The sequence below is a fragment of the Lupinus angustifolius genome, chromosome LG05 (genome assembly GCF_001865875.1).
Source record: "Lupinus angustifolius cultivar Tanjil chromosome LG05, LupAngTanjil_v1.0, whole genome shotgun sequence".
In the NCBI taxonomy this organism is placed as follows: Eukaryota; Viridiplantae; Streptophyta; class Magnoliopsida; order Fabales; family Fabaceae; genus Lupinus; species Lupinus angustifolius.
The window spans coordinates 2,391,739-2,413,432 of NC_032013.1; the positions used below are offsets into that span (position 1 = coordinate 2,391,739).

The 21,694-nt window shown below is 33.1% G+C and overlaps 3 protein-coding genes and 1 long non-coding RNA gene across 6 annotated transcripts; 3 read left to right on the forward strand and 1 right to left on the reverse strand.

Moving 5' to 3' along the window:
- LOC109347440 (kelch repeat-containing protein At3g27220-like) lies at window positions 1,530-5,777 on the forward strand. The gene is made up of 7 exons (XM_019587299.1): window positions 1,530-1,854; window positions 2,795-2,983; window positions 3,196-3,425; window positions 3,884-4,054; window positions 4,374-4,479; window positions 4,915-5,121; window positions 5,232-5,777. Exons 1-7 carry the CDS (start codon window positions 1,657-1,659, stop codon window positions 5,397-5,399), a joined length of 1,269 nt encoding a protein of 422 aa, XP_019442844.1. The 5' UTR covers window positions 1,530-1,656; the 3' UTR covers window positions 5,400-5,777.
- Window positions 5,596-12,602, reverse strand: LOC109347439 (ribulose-1,5 bisphosphate carboxylase/oxygenase large subunit N-methyltransferase, chloroplastic). Of its 3 annotated transcripts, none has more exons than XM_019587296.1 (13): window positions 12,210-12,602; window positions 12,056-12,131; window positions 9,478-9,683; window positions 9,259-9,345; window positions 9,093-9,185; window positions 7,892-8,046; window positions 7,672-7,756; window positions 7,516-7,602; window positions 7,316-7,435; window positions 6,948-7,049; window positions 6,514-6,684; window positions 6,344-6,389; window positions 5,596-5,918 (listed from the first exon to the last, which is right to left on the reverse strand). In XM_019587296.1, exons 1-11 carry the CDS (start codon window positions 12,486-12,488, stop codon window positions 6,517-6,519), a joined length of 1,458 nt encoding a protein of 485 aa, XP_019442841.1. In that variant the 5' UTR covers window positions 12,489-12,602; the 3' UTR covers window positions 5,596-5,918; window positions 6,344-6,389; window positions 6,514-6,516. The 3 variants fall into 3 exon arrangements, with proteins under 3 accessions (XP_019442841.1, XP_019442843.1, XP_019442842.1); XM_019587298.1 differs by having other exon boundaries at window positions 5,596-5,955; XM_019587297.1 differs by lacking the exon at window positions 6,344-6,389.
- On the forward strand, window positions 11,194-12,140 carry LOC109347441. The gene is made up of 2 exons (XR_002107599.1): window positions 11,194-11,887; window positions 12,027-12,140. It is a non-coding gene; the product is annotated as an uncharacterized LOC109347441 (long non-coding RNA).
- Window positions 14,291-20,386, forward strand: LOC109347438 (4-coumarate--CoA ligase-like 9). The gene is made up of 6 exons (XM_019587295.1): window positions 14,291-15,323; window positions 17,010-17,199; window positions 17,626-17,768; window positions 18,527-18,594; window positions 19,934-20,036; window positions 20,150-20,386. The coding sequence occupies exons 1-6, from the start codon at window positions 14,316-14,318 to the stop codon at window positions 20,273-20,275; spliced, it is 1,638 nt and encodes a 545-aa protein (XP_019442840.1). The 5' UTR covers window positions 14,291-14,315; the 3' UTR covers window positions 20,276-20,386.

Sequence of the window (21,694 nt, forward strand, 5' to 3'; positions counted from 1 at the left end):
TCTATTTATCATCTAGATATTCTTTATGACATAATTTAAGATATTTTTCATATATTCTAATATATTTCTCAATTTGATTCAAATGGTTGATTGTAAGGGGGTTGAGTATAAGGATGACAAAAATATTTATGTCGTAGGAACTCAAAAAAACACATGTAATAGGTATTCGTAAAAATAACTTATGAGTGAAAAAAACACATGTAACAGTATCATGATATTTGTCATGCGGTTACTTGCATATTTATAAATTATTTCTTAATTATATGTTATATTTTTTTATTTTATAATTATATATTATCTACTTTATTATTATTTTTCAAAAAGAATTACTTATTAAAATATAATGATGAATTTAACATCTACATAAATTTTATTATTTATTTACTAATTATTATATATATATATATTTATTGATTATTACAAAATATACAAATATATAAACTTAAAATTAGGTATTCTCCCATACTAGATACTGCAAGAGTACTCATAGGGGTACCACAAATAATATGTAAAATATTACTTCTATAAATGTCATTTTTGTATGTGTAACAGAATTTATGCACAAAATTTATGAGTATATATTATTTTTCATTATTTTTTTTCCACTTTTCCCTCTCTTCACTCCCTACTATTAAGCAACTTACCATTTTTTTTCTAGTGACACTCGACCTCCATTTCTCCAACACCTTGACTTATAACCAAAGAAGGACTTCATAATTTATAAACAAAATGGTTTGCAAATAAAAAAATTGGAAAAATTAAGATAAAAATTTCTTTTGAAAATCCTTTGCAAAATACGTTTACATTTCCTTTTGTTCCTTGGAAAACTCGATATTACAAGTTGAAAACTTTTATTTATTAAAGAAGACATGAAATTTTTCCAAGATCACTAATACAACCCTACACAAGTTCAACTCTTACCAAAACATAACACCTACAATTTTTAAGATTACAAAATATATATATATATATATATATATATATATAACAAACAAATTCTGGTTAGAGCTTCATTCAAGAATATCAATTTCATTCTTATTTGAGACTCGCACATTATTTTATAATTTATTTGACATCTCCATAAATTAAAAAATAACGTCTAGTTGTTTTACAATAACAAATATCATTCTTATTTTTACTTAATCTCATAACCTATCCCAAATTTTTATATTTTATAATAATAAATGATTATTTTTAAGTTTTTGGAGTCAACATTTTCTTAGAAGAATATTTTTGTGCAATTAATATTCTTATGAAATAAGAATTTGTCAGAAATGAGTAAAGAATATTTTTATTCCATGATTGGAGATACTCTTACATTTCAACATAACATCAAAGTTTGATGCATTTGGGTCTGTTAACTTTGGTAATTTAAATCTTAAACCTCTAAAATAATGAAGTTAAATTTATTTATTTTGATCCAAAAATTTCACTCAAGAGATGATATGAATAATACAATAATTTTATTTTTGCAATATTTAATAAAATATTTAAAAAAATAAGAAATAGCTAGAGGCATATATAACCATTCAATTTCAATGTTTCTCACTCACTCAATCACACATTCTCTCTCTCCAAAATCCAAAAATAAAAATGAAAAGGAAACATGTGTGACTCTATCTCATTTCATGGTTTCTTGTTTCACAAGCAAAAACAATGGCAATGACAAGGTTTCCACAAAAGAACATGACAACAACAAATGTTGTTTTTATTTGGCTTGTAGCTATTCTTGGTGTTGCTTTCATAGCAAATGTGTTATGGGCTGCATTTTCTTCTGGCTATCTATTCATTCCATCCAATTCTATCATTCAACCTCTTCCAAATGACACTGCCACTATCAGAATCCACCAAAAGGTAAAAACTTTCATTACACCCACTTTTTATGTTTTCCATAACATAAAATATTTATTTTGGTCATTCAAATTGCATGCACCAATTTTGTCTCTCGGAAAATTGAAAATCACAATATGGTCTCTGAAAATATCAAACATGAGTTAAGTTAGTCTTTTTAGTATTTTATGACTATTGGCAGAGACTATGTTGACTCAAATTTATAATCTTTAGATACCATGTTCAAATGATCCAACTATCTACCAAATGTGGCTGAAACTATGGGCTTCTACATTGAATATTATGATATAATAGTAGGTTTCTAAAAGGAAAAAAGAAAATATGATTTTTTTATAAGAATTATGCTGAACTGAATTATATAATATTTAGATTTTGAATAAAAGCTTGACATTTTGTATTCATTAAACTTTGGTTTATTTATAGGCAAAGGTTTTTTGAACAGGAAGGAGGAGGGGGTATTCATGGAACTTTGTGGTTAGAGTAGTGGATAGCAATAACAATAACAATATACACAATTCCTAGTATCTTCAACATGTTGGAAATTGTTAGGGTTTGTTTGGGAGTTGGTGACCGGAGGGCAATGGAGGAAGAGAAAGGTTTCAGAGCCACAAAATACACTTATAAGATGACTCTCAAGCATTTTCTTTCCATTCTTTCCTCTCTAAAAACTAACTTGCAAACAAAACCTTAGAAAACCAGGTGCAGCAAAGATTGTTGTACCATTAGTTATGATAATTAATAATGTTATTTGTTAATTAATATGATATTATCTATTGACTAATGATCTCATTAACTTGGCACATGTAAAATTTTCTCTCAAACTTATACAACTTTTGTCTTCTTTAAGCATCCTAAACTGCATAATCTTTAACTTCAGATTATGAATAAGAAGCATTCTATAAACTTATGAGTTTGTTATGGCCTATATGGATGATTTTTATAGGATGAAGCTGCAAGAAATTTGAAGAAGCATTATCCTGCAAGATTCCTATCAGGAGCTTATGCAGATTTACCTGCACCTGATTTGCATTGGGAGGAGATGCCTCCGGCGCCTGTGCCTCGGCTAGATGGAGCATCGATACAGATCAGGAATTTGTTTTATGTGTTCGCGGGATATGGCACCATTAATTATGTGGGCACTCTATTTATCTCTTGAATTGTTAACATGTTTAATACATTCAGTATTATATATACTATGTATGAAATTGTATCAAATTGCAGACCACAACATCTGATGTGACCACAATATTGTGATTGCGGTGATTGGATATCACTTTAGATTACTTGAGGAGTTGAGATTAATGGTCTTGATGAGTCTTTTGGTGATTATGTTTGTTTTTCTAGGTGCACTCTCATGTTGATGTCTTCGATTTCGATACGAACAAATGGATAGATAGGTTTAGTATGCCAAAAGATATGGCTAATTCACATTTAGGAGTGGCATCTGATGGGAGGTACATATATGCTATCTCAGGGCAACATGGTCCTCAATGCAGAGGACCTACTTCTCGTGTATTCGTATTAGACACTGAAACAAAGAAATGGAAGAGTTTGCCATCTTTGCCAGCTCCTAGGTATGTTTTGCACAACCATTAAATATTTGCATGAATTATGCTTCATATTCTACTGCAGATGTCATTTTACTCTGCACTAGTGTCAATTGCATGTTAATTTTTTAATCTAATGATAGCAATTTCAGTTAAGTTATTCTCCATCTACTGCATTCATGATTAGTCTAAATTTGCATATAACCATGCATGAAATATGTTTTTCTTTGAAAAGTATAACTCTTTATACTATGGCATTGGTCAGTAGTAGTACTAGATTTTTCAAAACTATATCAAGTATGAGACTTGTGAGCTTTAAGTTTGTGATAATAATGATGCAATCATGTAGTACTTTATGAAAAATTAATCCACTAAAATAATTGAAGTGTCTAAGTTATGGGGCTGAGGGTGAGCGCTTGGCGCATCGGTAAGGTAACTTGCATTTGTGACCCGAAAATGAAGAGATTAAACATAGAAACTTACAGGTATGCAGCTGCAACTCAATTATGGAGGGGAAGACTCCATGTAATGGGTGGTAGCATGGAGAATCGCCATACACCTGGTGTAGACCATTGGAGTCTGGGTGTGAAGGGTGATCAGGCCTTGGAGAAACAATGGCGAACTGAAATTCCGATCCCTCGTGGTGGACCACACAGGTCAGAAAATGTCTCAGATTCTAATAGTAGACTACTACACTTCATCCAAATTCTGTTCTCATTGAACTAACAAGTAACTTCATTCTGAAACTAACATAAAGAAATACTGTTATTTTAAAACCAAACAAGCTTTCAAATGTTACGATACTTTAAAAAATGGTTCAAATCCTCGAAACAGTCTATCCACTTGTAGGGGTAAGGCTGCATACATTTATCTTCCTCGGGCCCTACTAAGTGAAGGTCTCGTGCACTGGGCCAGCTTTTTTTAGTAGAAACTACTGTTGGTTGGCTCTCATCTAACTATACTTATTTTTCGCAGAGCTTGCATTCTTTGGGAGGATCGACTTTATATCATTGGTGGACAAGAGGGTGATTTTATGGCCAAACCTGGTTCACCTATATTCAAGTGTTCACGCAGGCATGAGGTATCATTTGGTTCTTGTTTATGCTGGCTTAGTTATGATCAACACTGTTAGAGTATATGATCAGCAGTGCTATATAGCTCTAAAACTGTAACAGATAAAATCATGAATAGCATCAGTGGCAGATCTAGGACTTCGGAACAGGGAGCAAGTTGCATGGAGTGGTTAAATGAGTGGCATGGGTGCAATTTCGAATAGTCATGTGCACACCCTCGAGTCAATGTGGCTCTGCCGTCGAACGACATAGCATCTGCTACTTTCTTTTCTAAATATAATGATAAGTGGGAATTTTCACCAATTAAACTCTAGCTAACAAGCATTTTCTATGATATGAATACACCTATTTCTACATGCATAAAATGTTTGAGACTTTGAGTCAACATCATCCTTTCTTGTGAAACATTGTGATGTTGATGGCTTTAAATCTCTCATGTTCAGGTTGTTTATGGTGATGTTTTCATGCTGGATGAAGAAATGAATTGGAAAGGTTTACCAGCTATGCCAAAACCAGACTCACATATAGAGTGTGCATGGGTAATTGTTAACAATTCAATCATTATCACTGGTGGTACAACAGAAAAACACCCAGTAACAAAACGGATGATACTGGTTGGAGAGGTCTTCAGATTTAACTTAGAAACTATGGTACATTATGCAACCCACCTATCAATTTATTACTTTATAAGTTCTTGATATAGTGAATAAATTAATGTCCATTTTAACATCAGAAACTTGAATTTTTCAACTAATTGCAGACTTGGTCATTGGTTGGAAAGCTTCCTTTCAGAGTGAAAACAACATTAGCTGGTTTCTGGAATGGTTATTTGTACTTTACATCTGGGCAGAGGGACAGAGGTCCAGATAATCCACAGCCAAGAAAAGTGATTAGTGATATGTGGAGAACTAAATTAAGTTTGTCTTAAGTCAAAGATTATAATATATAAAAGCTGTCATGTGTAAAGCTTTCTCTATTTTGGTTTAGTAGCATAGTTCTATTAAAAATTGGGTTTATTTTCCTTGCCCTTTTTTCAATTTCTTCAATGCCCCTAGTTGGGTAATTGTTAATAACAATTTTGTACATTATTGTGTGTATATATATGAATAGTGAAAATCAAAGTCAGTTTCTAGTACAATTCTATTTTTGGGTGAATTACAATCTTGCCTGGACACAATTGAAGTACATGAAAATATATATACACAGTTGAATTTGGGTGATTCAAGGGTTTCATTTACAAAGATGACTATTATTTCTTGAGTCAAATTTGAATCATATGTACAAAACTACTAAGGGAAGACCCCCAAAAAAAACAAATGAAGACTTTCCTCCATGATGCTCCCCCTTCCTAACCAGGAGAAAAACACTTGGATTTAGTTTTGATCTTCATGGGGAAATGTATAGCAGGCTCAGACCCCTCTTTATTTGGAACTCTTGCATCATAATTCTAGGTACACCAATCAAGAAATAGTAGGCATCAGCATCTCATGAGCCATGACTCAAAACAAGACTTAGAATGGGTCTATGAAACCTATTATGGTATTCTGAATCACTTTATTCCATGCATTAATCAAAGCCTTTCAAACTCAGATATCATGCACTTTTCCTTAACTTTTTGTTTCAGACATACCATATTGCAATTTGACAGATATATTTAACTGTTTGCTAAACAGAGTATATTCAATTGTTCTTTCTTAACTTTTCAAACCCTAATGTTTAATCTAAGGTGTCCTAAAACTGAAAGATAATAGTAGTTTACCCTAATTATGAGCTTTTCTATCAATCAAGTTTCTTTTCCTTTTCATATTCACATGGAACCTAATAGGATGCACATAATCTTCAGTACTATCAAGAAAGTTAAATTTGACTAACCTGGTTCATCTAAATCCATATTGTACAGTATATACATATCCAGTTCCTACAATGAAGGTCCAAATCCAAAAACACTTAACAAATGGCGAAAACTTTTGGGAAATACTGCAGAAATTTCTGAATCAATAAAAATATGATGAAGATGTTTAAAGGCTGAGAGACAGAGGAACCTTTCATTTCAACTTAGGTGCATAAGGAGCAGGGCATGGAGATACACTGTGATCTGGTAGCTGGTTTATGAAATCGATGGTTGCCTGCAAACATGCATTAAGCATTTTCTTTTCCAGTCTAACAAGTTGAGTAGCAACCCGCTTCTTTGGATTTAGATTACCATCTTTCAACTAGTGTACAATATAAATTATCAGTGGAAGGTTGAAAAGTCTTAGATTACATGAAATTCCTATGGTACCTGATGGGTATGGTACCCGGGGTGAATTGTCAAGCATTTATAGAATGCTGATTTCATGATAAATGTTTAAAATATATAAATAGTGCTTGAAACTCTTGACAGTTCACCCAAGGCACTGTCCCATTGTGGAAGATGGGTACCAATGTATTCCCCTGGATTACGATATATTCAACTTCTAGTTTGAATAAACAGTACCATAGACTCGTCTTCAGCTAAGGTAGTGGGATAGCCAGCCAGCCGAGTCCTGAAATAATCAGCAAGCTGGTCCAACACAGCCCGTTCCATACAGGGGCTCATCTATAATGTACAATGGGAGTCAGATTGCAAAATCAAGATTTACTATCCATTTAATTAGATAAGACCAAAAAAAGCATAAATTTCAATTTTTCACATTATTTCATGATAAGAGCCTTAAGAAAGCAAAATACGAAGTAAGGAGGTGGAGAGGACATCATGAGAACTTGATTTTACTTAGACGCAGGCGAACAGGTACTGGCTTCTAAGAGCTTTGGCAATATTCAAATATCTCATATTCACATACGAAAAACATGAGACAAACTTACAGGACAAACAGGACCTTGAGAGGAAATGACGGATTGCATCTCAGAAGGATCTGAAACATAGCCTAAACGTAAATATGGAAGCATATCTGCCACAGCTTCCTTTTCCTTCCCAACGTTAACCTACACCAAGGTTGAACTAAGGAAATTAAAAAAAAAACACTTGATAACATTCAATAACTTTAAGAGTTCAGTATCAGTACATGGAAAACTTGAATTGATAACCTTCCATTTCTTTGAGCAACCATTCTTTTATCTTGATATTGTGGATCTTCAGTGCTCAAAGCTGCCTGGGACAGATGTATTAGCAAGGCAAAATAAGAAACAACAAAATACAGGACAAAAACCATAGTTTATACCTCAACTACTAGACGGTCATAAGGATTATCTTCATCAACAAAACCATAGTTTATAAGTAACTTTGAATTAGGCTGTGGACCACACCTGAAAACGACAAACTTTAAAGCTTATGATGAAGCTACTGAAACAGGCACAAAGTCTGTGCCAAATTAGCAAGAACGTTGGGCAAGAGAAAATACTTTAGCTCAATTACAAGCTGTCAAATGAAACACATTATACCAGACAACTATTGGGTCACCAGCTTTATATGAGCGATCAACCACTAGCTCAACAGCATCATCAACAGCAGTTAGCATTGCCTTGCACTTACTTCCATAGGCCAGCAAAGGAGGCCCCAGGGGAACCAAAGCAAATCTCCGAGCTAAACTAACTTTCTGATTTCAAAAAGGACAAAGAATCAGTTTGCACACCTTGTTAAAAGAGCGGGAATAAAAAGAAAAAACATGGTTAACATCTGCTGCTGTACAAACAGGGAAGAGTATTAGAGACTAGTGTTAGTCTATGATATTGGTTAATTTGTTAGGAAGTTTGTTAGTCAGCTTTATCAGTTAGTTTGCCAACTGTACCAGCTAGCACAACTCTTATGCTTAGCTTTAACCACTTTCTATAAGTAGTGATTTGCTACTATGTAATCATCATGCAATAATACAATAACTGTTTCGGTTATAGTTCTCTCTTTCTTCTTCTTTTCACTTCTCTACAGATTCTAACAAAGAGCATTATGCTCCCAGAAATCTAACTGCCAGAAACATAAGAATTCATCAACCAGTGAGAATATTAGGATGAAATCTTAAAGCTCAATCACTGAATTTAAGGGCAAAAACAATCCAAACATTTCAAGGAAATTAGTGCATCATGTAAAAGTAAGAAATAATAGCAATAATAATATTCATTTGTATCAATATATCATGCACATTCTGTAGTCACAATAGTAAGATTTTTTATTTGGATTAGCTTATTACCATTTCATCTAAAAAGTACAAATCAATGAAAATATTACAAAGTAGATTGAATAATAAATTGTGTTGTAAAGCTGTGGCCTGACATTTAATTGTAGAGTGAACACTCAAAATATTTGCATGTACCAATTTGTTCCCTGAATATTTGGAAAATACAAATTAGTCCCCAAAGATTTCAAGTTGAAGTCAAATTAGTCATTCTTAGGCAAATTTCTACCAAACTTGAGATCTTTAAGGACCAAATTGGAATATTTAGGGACCAAATTGGGTGTTTTGTCTTAATAGTTCATGTAAATTTTCAGATTCAGGTAATTCCATGCCTACATGTGACATAGTAAGTGTGAAACAGGAACTAATATGCAATCAACCTCTATTAGTTTGGAGATTGTTTTGCATATACTCCCCCCACCACCACCACACACACACTCACAAAAACATACCAGGAAAGAAGGAAACTTTACCTGTAAATGCACCACACATGATTGAACTGCAGCAAAGGCTTGTTTGAAAATCTCATATGGAAAAGCCTCTGTAGGAATGTCATATGGGTATTGCTGCATCAAGCATATAATGTGAGCACTAAATGGAATATAAATATTGTATTTTTTCTAGTGCATATTTAATTACCTGAAACAGAGAACCAGCCATAAACCAGACTGTGTCAAGTTCATTGTACTCTCTTTTTATTCCTTCAGCTCTTTGAAGAACATCAGCCTAAATCACAGCCAACAAAATTTAGAGTAGGTATATTTGGAAGTATCAAGCATTACACCATTCTAAGGTTATCATTTATTAGTATAATAGCTGAGTTCATCTTTCATCAAGAAGGAGAGAAAGGGAGGAAACCTTGGTAGGACTTCCTGTAAGGTAAGCCAGCTCAGACTCTGACCATAGAAGAGGTGATTCCACAGCCAGCTGACCCCTACCTCGTTGACGATCAAGCTCCCTGATATATGGATACCAGAAAGACTTCTTCCCTTGTTTTTTCTCATACATCAGATACAATGCCAAGCATGCCAATTCAGACAATTTGTTTGTGGTCAATAACTCAGCTGCAAAAAGGATAAAGTAGTAGGTATAAACTCAAAATTTTGAAATGCATCAATATACCTCCAATCTGTTAATACATAACTCATTCATCCAAGTGTGAACATGAACACAAACCACCCCTCCCATTGCCCTAAAAATGAAATTGAGGTTAGTTATTCATCTAATTTTCTACAAAGGAGAATGTTTTGTCTTCACAAAACCGCTTCCAAACAGTTTTTAATGTCAGTCTGATACTAAACGCATAAATGTGCCATCAAAATACTTATCATCCAACCCATAGTTATCTGCTTCACAATACTCTTTGGGATGGATACGGATAGGTCGTAGATGGTATCCGCCTAGAGGGGAGCTTAGGCTTGTGATCCTTTTCTTGGTTGGTTTTTTTGTTGTCACCTTCTTTCCCACTTGTTCTTAGTCGTAGTTGTCATCCCACTTTCAAGGCTTGTCATTTCCGTTGTTGTTCTATCGTCCTTCTAGCCGACCTCTTTACCACATCAATTTGATCTGCACCGCTCCTCTTGGATTTGTGGTAGCCATCTCCGTCACAAGCGTTGTTGGTTTTCTCCCTTCTCCATATGTGACAAGTTGGATCCATATGATGTATATTCTCTAGCTTGAGGGGGAGTGTTAAAGTGGTTCGAATCTTGTATGGTTCAAATCTTTCGTGGTCTAGTTGCAGTTAGTGTCTATGTTCTTGTGTTGATCAAGGTTCTTCTCGACACTTTTGATGTTGTCTTGATTATTGGTTAAATGATGGTAGTTTTTGGTTGGTGGTGCTCTCTAGTTCTTCCTTATTGAAGATCAATCCTCAAATTTGGCTCTTGTCTGGTGTTGCCTGTTGTGTGATCATCATTCTTGTTAGTCTACTTCTGTTCATGGTGGTTAAGGTTGGAGACAGCTTCTGTGATGGATGGTTAAAAGTTGTTTGCTTCTATCCATGGTGGTTAATGTTGTTTGCTTCTCCCATTTTGGTTAGGCTTAGAGATGACTTCTGCCATGGATGACTAAGCTTTGTTTCCTTATGACATTTGAAGATTGTGGTTGTTATGAATGGTTAAGAGCATTTGTTCCAGTTACCTTTGACTACTTTCATCATAGCTATCATTCCACCATCTTCATTGCAGATTTCATCAACGTTTACAACACCTTGAACCCATGCTTGGTGGAGTCCATAGAACTATTGTGGTTACTTTCATTTTTAAAGGAATTATTTGTAATAAGCTTTAGCTTGAGAATGAGTGTTATAATATATGAAAGTATCTTAGAATATCTTAAATTATATTATAGAGAATATTTAGATGATACTTAGATATAGAGAGAATATCTTATATTATGATAATTATATCTTAGATTTGTTTAGAGTATCCTAGAATATCTCTTAGGATTAACATTACTTTATTTTGTCGTTTACAATTTTTTCCTTATTTACGTAGGAGTTTAGTATTAGTATAAATTGGAGTTAGAGTTTAGTATTAGTATAAATTGGAGTTAATATCATGTCTTCTTAATCACAACATACCATGGATAGGCATGCACAGACTGAGTTGTAGAAAGACATGTCTACATAGGTGAAACAAATTTGGTAACTACAACCTAACCTAAAATAGTAATTAATTCTAGCTCATATTAAGATCTTTTAAATCAATCTGCCACTTGATGGACAAGTTGAAACCATATCAGCTATAAAATGGCTACAACTTTAAATTACTGTCTTCAATTTTGGGTGCCATATTGAAATATTGCAATTGAGGCAGCTTATGCAACATTCTTTTACAATTGTCTATAAACTACAAACACAAATTAAAACCATAAAATCCAACCACTGTTAATTTGTTGTCACTTAAATCCAACCAAAATCACAATTTAAAACCATAAAAACCAAAAAATCTAAGGTTGTTGCTAAGTGCAAACCAGTGCAATAAGGGAACCCACAAAGAAATCTGAGATTGAAAGTTGTAATCTGAGAGTGGCAAACTTAAATGGAAATTGAAAAGTTGTTATTTCCAATAAAAGTATATGTATCTTTTAACATACTGGTTAGCATTTGCCAAAATTTAATACCTTTCATTAAATTCTATTAATTACTTAAATGAAAAAAAATCTAATTTTATTATTCTATTTCTAATTCTATTCTAATGTCTTTGGGAGTTTGGACATACATTACCAAACTATAAAAGTAAGAAATGCAACCTCCAACTTAATTTCAGTTACACATCTGTCTCATAAATTATGTCATTATATGTGTAATCAGCTATGATTGATCAAAAAATTAATTAAAAATTAATTTTTAATTTAAATACATTTTTTTTTCGGACGATTTGTTTCCTTTAATTTCGCAATAGTAGTAATAACAATAACACAATAGTTGACTAACCAATAGTTTCATTTCCCAATACCCTCTCAAGTGTGACAACCAACGAGTTGGGAACAGAGAATGCAACATCACCTACCTACAACAATCACAAAACCCATTTCAGAAACATTCAATATCAACAACAAAAAACAAAAAATATATATTTTTTATGAACCTGAAGATCTTCACTTGCAGCAACATAATGTATAGGCTTATGGGTATTATCATGTGAAGGCTTTTCTTTCAGAACAACCTTACATGGTGGAAGACCATGCTTGTGCATCCAACATTTCAAGTCACCATGTTCAGCTTCTTCTTCTTTCTTGGCAGTGACCAAGGTGTGGTGGTTGGAGGCGGAGCAGTAACTTGTTCGGCGGAGGGCACGGTGGTTGTTGCAGAAAGAGTGCAATGCGGGAGAATAGCGAATTGGAATTGAGAGACGTGAAAGTTCCATAAATTAGGGTTAGGGTTTGGGGAATTGGGGATTTTGAGATAAGAAGAATTGAGAGGGGAATAAGAAAGAAGGGAAATGAGAGTGTGAGAGTGAAGGTGAGAGGGATACAAAAATCTTCTGTTGTTTTTAGATGAAAGAGTCTTGACTTCAATTATTGTTATTATTCTTATTTTTGTAATAAAAGGTTTTTCTTTAATGTTTAAGATTTTTTTTATATCTTTAATAGTATTAAAAAAAATAAAAATATTTTATATTTTAATATTTTAAAATAAAATAGTTTGACATTAGAACTACGGGTGGGCATGGGACAGGTTGAGACGGATTAAGCATATCTTTTATCTGTCTTTAAATATTGATTGAGTCAATTTTTAAACTTGAACTCGTCCTTAATTAGGATGAGATGCATGAGGAACGAGTCCAAAATAAAACAGATCAAGATAAGGACGGATCCGGGTTGGAAAATGACAAAATAATAAACATAGATTTTTTTGTCAAATCTTTAAGCATGCACAATCAAAATTATCACAATCTCTATATAAATTCAACTAAAAATCTACATCCCGCATACATCATTATATAAACTACAAACCATAAATTGCATCATTCAAACTAAAAACTATCGCAATCACGTGACTACAAATTATAGAAAACATGGAAAATTTCATAACAATTTAGACTCTCAAATATTAACATAATAAGTATTTTAGATATTTGAGTGATACGGACTAAACATAATAAGTATTGATAGGTACTTATTAAACTATTTTTTATATATAACTACAATGGACGGGTCGGGTGACCCAGACATAAACCTGAATCCGTTCTTTTTTTACGATGAATTTATCCCTTTTAATCGGGTCTATCCTTTTTTATTTATTTGGATAGACCACTCACCAACATGTCTTGCTCACCCCTAATTAGAACTTTAACCTCCTTTTATATTATAGTATTTCTTAGTTGATAATTTTAAAAACAATAAACTTATAATGTCATCATATATTTTTGTACTATCAATGATATTTTTTTTACCCTTTTATGTAAGAAATTAATAGTCATTTGTATCCGAGTTCAAAGAAATAGTTTTATAAGTGTTTAAAAAATTCTCAAATTCAAAGAAATTGAGAGGGAATCTACTTATTTGAGATTAAGTTTAAAAAAACTTACTCCATATTTTTCTCACTTTATTCATTTGTTTTACTTTTATCACAAATTTACATTTTGTATACCTTCATCCCAATTTTAAATATTTAATTTTTCATTTTTCACAATTTCACAACCTTGAAGAACTTATCGGGAAGACTTTTTCAACATTTTCCTCTCTCTTCGGTCATTCATTTTACTTTTTGTTATAAGTTAAAATTTTGTCTATTATCTTTATAGTTTCTACATATTTAATTTTTTAGATGTAACTTTTTTATTTTCCTAATAACATTCTTTACGTCATTCAATTTTACCATTTCAAATTATTCAGTATAAGTTATTTTTCATTTTATACATTTATATTGTAGTAGAGTAAGTATATATTATTGCTACAATAATTGAAAGTGGGATTTAATATATCAACAATAAAAATGTAAGTATTTTTACACTATTAACAAATTATTAATCGTTTATTATTAATATGTACATAATTAACTCTTAAATAAAAGAAATACAAATTAATAATAGATAATATACTAACCAATTTACACTAACAATATTTAACCTCTTCAAAGTAAATAGTTATACTTTAAAACATACTTTTACCAACTAAAAAAAAGAAATATAGATATACTCTTTCATTTTATGCAAATTGAAAAAAGAAAAAAACACCATCTTCTTCTTTACATGGAGAACAAAACAATAACAATGGACCCAAAGAGCGGTTTCAACCATTCTTCTAGAACATTCCACAGTCTCAAACCCCCTCTCAACCTCCCTCCTCCACACATTCCCATTTCCGCCGCCACCTACGCCCTCTCCCTCCGCCGCCACTCTCCCTTCCCCGACTCACTCACCGCCCTCATCGACTCCGCCACCGGTAACCACCTCTCCTTTTCCGATTTCATCCAACGCGCCCAAACCCTAGCCACCAACCTCACCTCCATTCTCAAACTCTCCAAAGGCGACACCGCACTCATTCTCTCACCTAACCTTATCAACATCCCGATCCTCTGCTTCGCGCTCCTCTCTATCGGCGTGGTCATCTCTCCCGCGAATCCAGCTTCCACGCGCTCAGAGCTCACGCGCCTCGTTCGTATTTCCAAACCTATCATCGCTTTTGCCACGTCAGCATACGCTGATGAAATCCCGGAGGTGAAACTCGGTACGGTTGTTATCGACTCGGAGGAGTTTGAGTCGCTGGTGATGATGACTCGACCAGGAGTTCGACTCGGGCGAGTTGAGGTGAGTCAATCTGACGTGGCAGCGATCCTGTATTCGTCCGGAACAACGGGGAATGTGAAGGGAGTGATGTTGACGCATCGGAATCTTATAGCGTTAGTAGGTGTATACGACGCCGTTCGAGTGAAGAGAGAGGAACCTGCGGTGTTTCTTTATACGATGCCGTTTTTTCACGTGTACGGTTTTACGTTTAGTTTGAGGGCGTTGGTTTTGTCGGACACGGTGGTGATTATGGAGAGGTTTACTTTGAGGAGGATGCTGAGCGCGGTAGAGAGGTTTCGCGTGACGCACCTTGCGGTGGTGCCGCCGTTGGTTGTGGCAATGACGAAAGACGGTGTGACGGAGGGGTATGATTTAAGGTCGTTGCAAGGTGTTGCTTGTGGTGCAGCTCCGCTTGGAAAGGATACCGTTGCGGCTTTCAAATTCAAATTTCCTGGAGTAGTCATCATCCAGGTTTGCAAATAATCGTGTTTAAAGCTTACAGCGTTTTTTATTTGAGATTATCATCACGATTTTGGTTGTGTTGTATTTTACTGTGATTATAGAAAAATTTGAGAAATTATCACTGATCAAAAACATGATTATCCTTACAGAGTTGCAAGCATTATTGTAAGTTTGTTTGCAACTAGATTGTATTTATGCCAATTTTAAAAAAATTAGATTCATCCCAATTCACAATTACAATTCAAGTTCCTAATTAAATTTAGAGAATTAATGATATTCTGAAACAAAGTATGTTAATTTACACACATTTTAATAAAATTATATACAAATATAATGAATTTGTGACCATAGATCAAATTCATTTTAATTTATGAACTCGATTGTGACCTTAGGCGCAATAATACCCAATTATATTTAGTTTTGATCATGGTGGAGTTAAACAAAATAAGTGGACAGGATCACGTCCTCCTCGTCCATAGTATATAGCCCAACAATGGATGAGGATAAGCTCTCACCATTCTTAGAGTATATATATATTGTTTCATAGTTGTGCTACTCCATGTGTTATTAATTTCTAATTGGTTAGAAAATTATATTTAAATTAAAATTTAATTATTAAGTATTTTTTTAACCAAACACAACCTCATGATATATATATGAAGTGACACAAACTGTGTTTGTGGGACAACAGATGTCTCTACTTAATTGTAAAATTTTATTTAATTAGAAAGAAAAACTATAATAACAAATTAATAATTTTAAATTATTCTATTATAGTTTAATTGATTTGGTATAGGGAGATATAATATTTTTTTGGAATGAAGATCATTTTTCATTTAATATTATTGTTTTCTTCCTTTTTGAACATCATGCAAAAAGTTTATTTTTTTCTGACAAATGTTACGTTGACGTCTGGTGTGGCACAAATAAGACTGCTACTTATTCTCTTGCCCTCACACATGGATACCGCCGTCTAAAGTTAGGTAATCTAAAAGCACAATTTTATTTTTTAGTATTTTCTTAAAATAAGTCCTTAAGACCAAATATACCCATTAATAATAATTTTATAGAAAAAATAAATATAAATGTCTTTTAATTTTTTGAATGCATCATCCTCCATAAAAAAGTATCCTTTTATGAATTTTACCCTTAAGAAACTCTTTTTTTTTTATAAATAAACCTAAAAACATAAAATCAGCCCAATCCACACTTCTTTCAACTGTGTTATGTTAATAATCTAATTTTATTTACCACTTTTATGTCCAATCAAAATGGAATTTTTTATTTTATGATATTCATTGAAATATGTGTATGTATAAAAATCTAAAAAATATATTGACGATGTCAAAAATTTGATTTGTATCTTTCAATTTGAGGAGCTCTTAGTTAAAAAAGTAATTTTATCTGTTATAGAAAAAAATGTTAAATTAATTTTCTATTTGAATTGTGTTATGTGGTACGACTCATTTAATTAGTTTGATAAATAACAACTCATCTTCATCAAATAATGACCAAAAAAATATATATTATATACAACTCTTTTCTTACATTGAAAATGCACCATAAATTAAATTCAGATATCAATACGAAATAAATTGTTTAAAAATGCAATTTTGATGTTGAAAATAATGTAAAAAGTACAAACAATATATAACTATAAACTTAAAAGCATGAGGGAGTCTCTAAATGATGCAGGGATACGGATTAACTGAATCAACTGCCGGGATTGTCCGAACTATGACGGCGGAGGAAACGAGCCGGCCTGGAACAACAGGTAGACTAGTACCGGGGGTGGAAGCCAAAATTGTGAACCCAAACACAGGTGAAGCAATGTCTCCTAGTGAACAAGGTGAACTGTGGATCAGAGGACCTTCCATTATGAAAGGTAATCAAACTTGAGAGTTGTTTAATGTGGGTAAGGTTATGGATCCCTCGGAAAAGTAAGATTGTGTATATTTATCATCCGTATATTCATTAGATGTGATACTCATGCAATAGTGGAACCACTCATGCCTATGCACACCTAGAAAGAGTTGTATACATTACCTTTATAGTTAATATTTTTTATACCACTTATTATATAAACTTACGCCCATGTCACTCCATTTTGTCATATTCTAGATCATTCAACACATGTACCCTTTATCCTTGGGTCCATCATCTTCACTGGACTCATGCACAGGGTTGTCCTTTTCTTGTTGGTTTTCATCACTTTTGTTATGTTTTATAAAACTGGAGTGACACATGCATGATTGATGATTGCCATAAAATAATGGGACTTTATTTTTGGACATGGATGATGTTAGAGCAGGTTATGCTGGTGATCCTGAAGCAACTTCTGCAACTTTGGTGGATGGGTGGTTAAGGACCGGGGACCTATGTTATTTCGATGATGATGGTTTCATGTATGTTGTAGACAGGTTGAAAGAGCTCATCAAATACAAGGGCTACCAGGTACAATGTCGTGTATTGTTTCCATGCAAAATCTGATTTTGTGATTGGAAAAATAGTATTTGGTACGTTATAATCATAAAATCCAGGGGAACTTGGATGAATTAATTACATCCTAAACTTTTCTTAGTCATCCTATCTAGTTTTAGTAAGATTGTCTTGGTCTGTGTATACCTTTGCTTCAAATCAAAATAAATCATTTCAACTTCATCAAGATTTATAATGGAAGGATATAAATGTCATGATAATATACATGTATAGTAGGTATAATAACAACATAAATATTAAAGAAACTTGATAATTTTTTTGACATAATACTAATATTTTATATAATTAAATCAAAGTGCAGTTCTCTCAAATAACAATGCATTTGCCTAGTAGTATAAGGTTAAATTAATGGTTCATTTCATGTGAGCGACAATTGTTTGGAAATGCAACTACATATCTAAAAAGAGATTAATTCCTTAAAATATCATGAAACTTTCATAATTTTTTGGTCGTGTAATGAGGTGTCTATGATTTTATGGTAATAAATTAATAATATAGCCGTGATATTAAATCAAATAGTAAATCTTCTGCACCACAGCCAAATAGTTAGCTAGCCACCAACTTAAGAATAAGTAGATGCTACTCTTCTTTGAACTTGAGTTCGAACTCTAAGTTACAAGATATTTCTAGTTATTAATTTTTGTGACTTATTTGACAAATATATAAATGATCTACTAATATAATTTTATTTATTCTCTTTAATTACAATGCAGGTGGCCCCTGCAGAATTAGAACAGTTACTCCTAAGCCACCCAGAGATAAACGATGCCGCAGTTATTCCGTAAGATTCCTCATACTAAATTTATTTAAACTCTCGCTACATTTCTACACCATCTATTTATTTGTTTTTAATTTGATTATTACAACAGCACGTTAACAATTCAACATTTCTCTATGGTTGCCAGACTCTAGTGTTTATGCATTAGAGCCAAATAGCAAATTCTTATACTTTATGCAACTTACTGATTAACCCTTTTGGCTTTAAGAACAGTTTTATCTTTTACATCAATTCGCTCAATCACATATTCACTTTTAATTTTGAAATAACTTATTTAATTTTAAGTCATTAATATATTATTCATGAGAATTAGATTGAGCCCATTGATATTGGGTTATATAATAATTTGTAGTACAATAAAATAAATTTAAGAAATTGGATTGGAACTTGTAAATTCTCAATGACACTAGTTTAATATAACTAGAGATAACAATAAAAATCAAACCTCTAAATACTCGCCTAAACCTAATATGAAATTAACGGGAAAAATTCGATGCGACTGAATTCAAGTTTTACGCAGATTCAACTTTCAGGTTCGAGTTTAATATAGTTGATACTCTACCTAAATCTATACCAAATCCAATTAATATATATAGAATTAAAAAGTTAAACATAAACACATATATAAAACTTTTATATATAATATATATATACATGTCATCACATTTGATAAAGAAAGAACCTAATGTTATGGGGTTCAATTAGCTACCAATTAAACCTTGGACCGTATACTTATGACCACAGACTTACTCTTCAATTTCAATGAACGCACATTAATCTTTATTCTTCACTTTGATGACAAACTTTATAAAGAAAAAAGTCTCAATGTTAAGATATAAGCTAATGAATTTGCATATCATTTTGAGCTTTTAAAAAAGTCTCTTGTATTTTGGTATAGAAATATATGTTTTGGATGAATTCTCGTTAGTTTTGGGGATGGGGATGATAGCGTTTCTTTAACCTCGCTTTGAGTTCGGATTGTGGATTTCGGATTCAGGGTTGGGTAAGCACAAATCCGACCCTAACTTGTCATGCCGCCATTCATAAATATAACAATTACAATGACACGTGAGAGTTTTTGTGAAATTATATATAAACCCTTACTTCTTGCACTATACCCCCTTTGGGTAAATGAACAAAAATGTTTTAAAGAAGAGGATAACTAGTATAACTAAACTAGACTATTTAAGAGTTGGAGCCGAAAGGGAAGTGTTTATATGACAATTGCCAAGTATATTTCATTTTCAAGCCTTTTTATCCTTCCTTCTCCTACAAAATTCGACTCCAATTGGATCCTAAAATTATCAGTTAATTTATTCAAACTTTTATACATCAACAACAGGTACCCTGATGAAGAAGCTGGTGAGGTGCCAATGGCTTTTGTTGTAAGACAGCCCCAAAGTTCCCTTGGCGAAGCAGAAATTATTGATTTTGTTGCCAAACAGGTACTTATCCCTTCTACCCTCTTTGTTTGTTCCTATGATACAATGATACACTCCACTCATGTTTGCATGTTGGATAGAAATATGTATGAAGATTATAATGTTGTGGGTTCCAGGTTGCACCATACAAGAAAATAAGGCGTGTAGCATTTATAGAATCAATACCAAAGAATGCAGCAGGAAAGATATTGAGGAAAGATTTAAACAAAATTGCTCTCCAAAGATCTTTCTCTAAGCTATAAATATAATGCCTCATTCTGAAGCAGATTTATTTTTAGTAGTTGGAGGTGTTTGAGTCAACTTAGGCAGATCTAAATAATTTTATTTCTCCAATAAAAAGGAGATTATTTAAATTTATTTATCCAATAAAAAGGGATCATCTAATATCATGGTGTTTAGGAAATCAGAGATTTTTATGGTGTTTGTAAGATTTTTCTGGACTAACATCTCAATGGCATCAGTTTCAGAATAAATATACTGAAAGTTAAGATTATACTTCAGTTTACAGATACCTTATAATTGGGTATCAGAGCCTTCTACCATACCTCTTAGTTGCAAACAAGCAACAAAGGTGGTGACACAGGCATGAAATTGCCCAAGACAATTCATAAGTGCTAGTCACAGCTAGCCCCGGTAGCCGCCACAACTGTGGAGCATGTTAGAACATTGGCACACAATTGTAGAGTATGAGAATCTAATGTGGGGTTTATATGGCTCAAGACTTTCCCACCAAATTACCAGCTTTAGTGGTACTATTAACCAAAGGTTCAAATCATATGAGCACTAATAGTTACTGTAAATGAAATGCAATACAAGAGTTCAACAAGGCATACCATTATTGTAAAAGAAAGTACAGTATATTCCACAAACTAAATATCGAGAATTCCTCACACATTTATTTTTTGGATACTCTACGAATACGTATCCTTCGCGAATTCGAGCGTATCCGTGTCAGATACGTGTTGGTGTCCAACACGTAAGGGTGTTCGACGAATCCGTGCTTCAGAGGTACCCATAATAACAGTAGAGGAAAATGTCTCTTGGTTGGTCTACTTCAAAAATAACATCATTCAATATGGACAGACCGGTTTTGTAGCACTTTGCCAACAAGCACAGCAGAAGAAACTCAAGATGCAGTGAAGCTTCCTAAGAGTATGGGAGTTTCCAATAAAATTACTTGGTCCTTCAACTTCTTACACACAGATATAACTACAACAATCACAAACAAAAGAAATAATCAAATCAAGACATAGAAACACACAACAATCACACAACATTTTTTTCAACACAATTATATTTGGAGGCGAAAATGGTTACATTTATCAGGTGCCAACAGAATTTGTTCCACCCTGCAAGCACTGATGAATCTAGTGATTGGAACTAATATCTCAGCTTGCTGTTTCAAAACCGGAACAGCCATGGACGCTTCTCTACAACCATAAATATGTAACCCAATTAAGAAAAAAATTGAATAATAGATTTCATGTTCCATTAACAAAAAAATTATCCAACAATCAAATCTCAGTCCTATTAGGTGGAGTTGGCTACATGGATTAGACGACGATATAATGCTCACAAGGCATTGATCTCTAAACTTTTCCTAATCGTTTCGCTTATAATTTTTTTTGTATCAAAGGATCTAGTATTATGGGAGGTGGCGG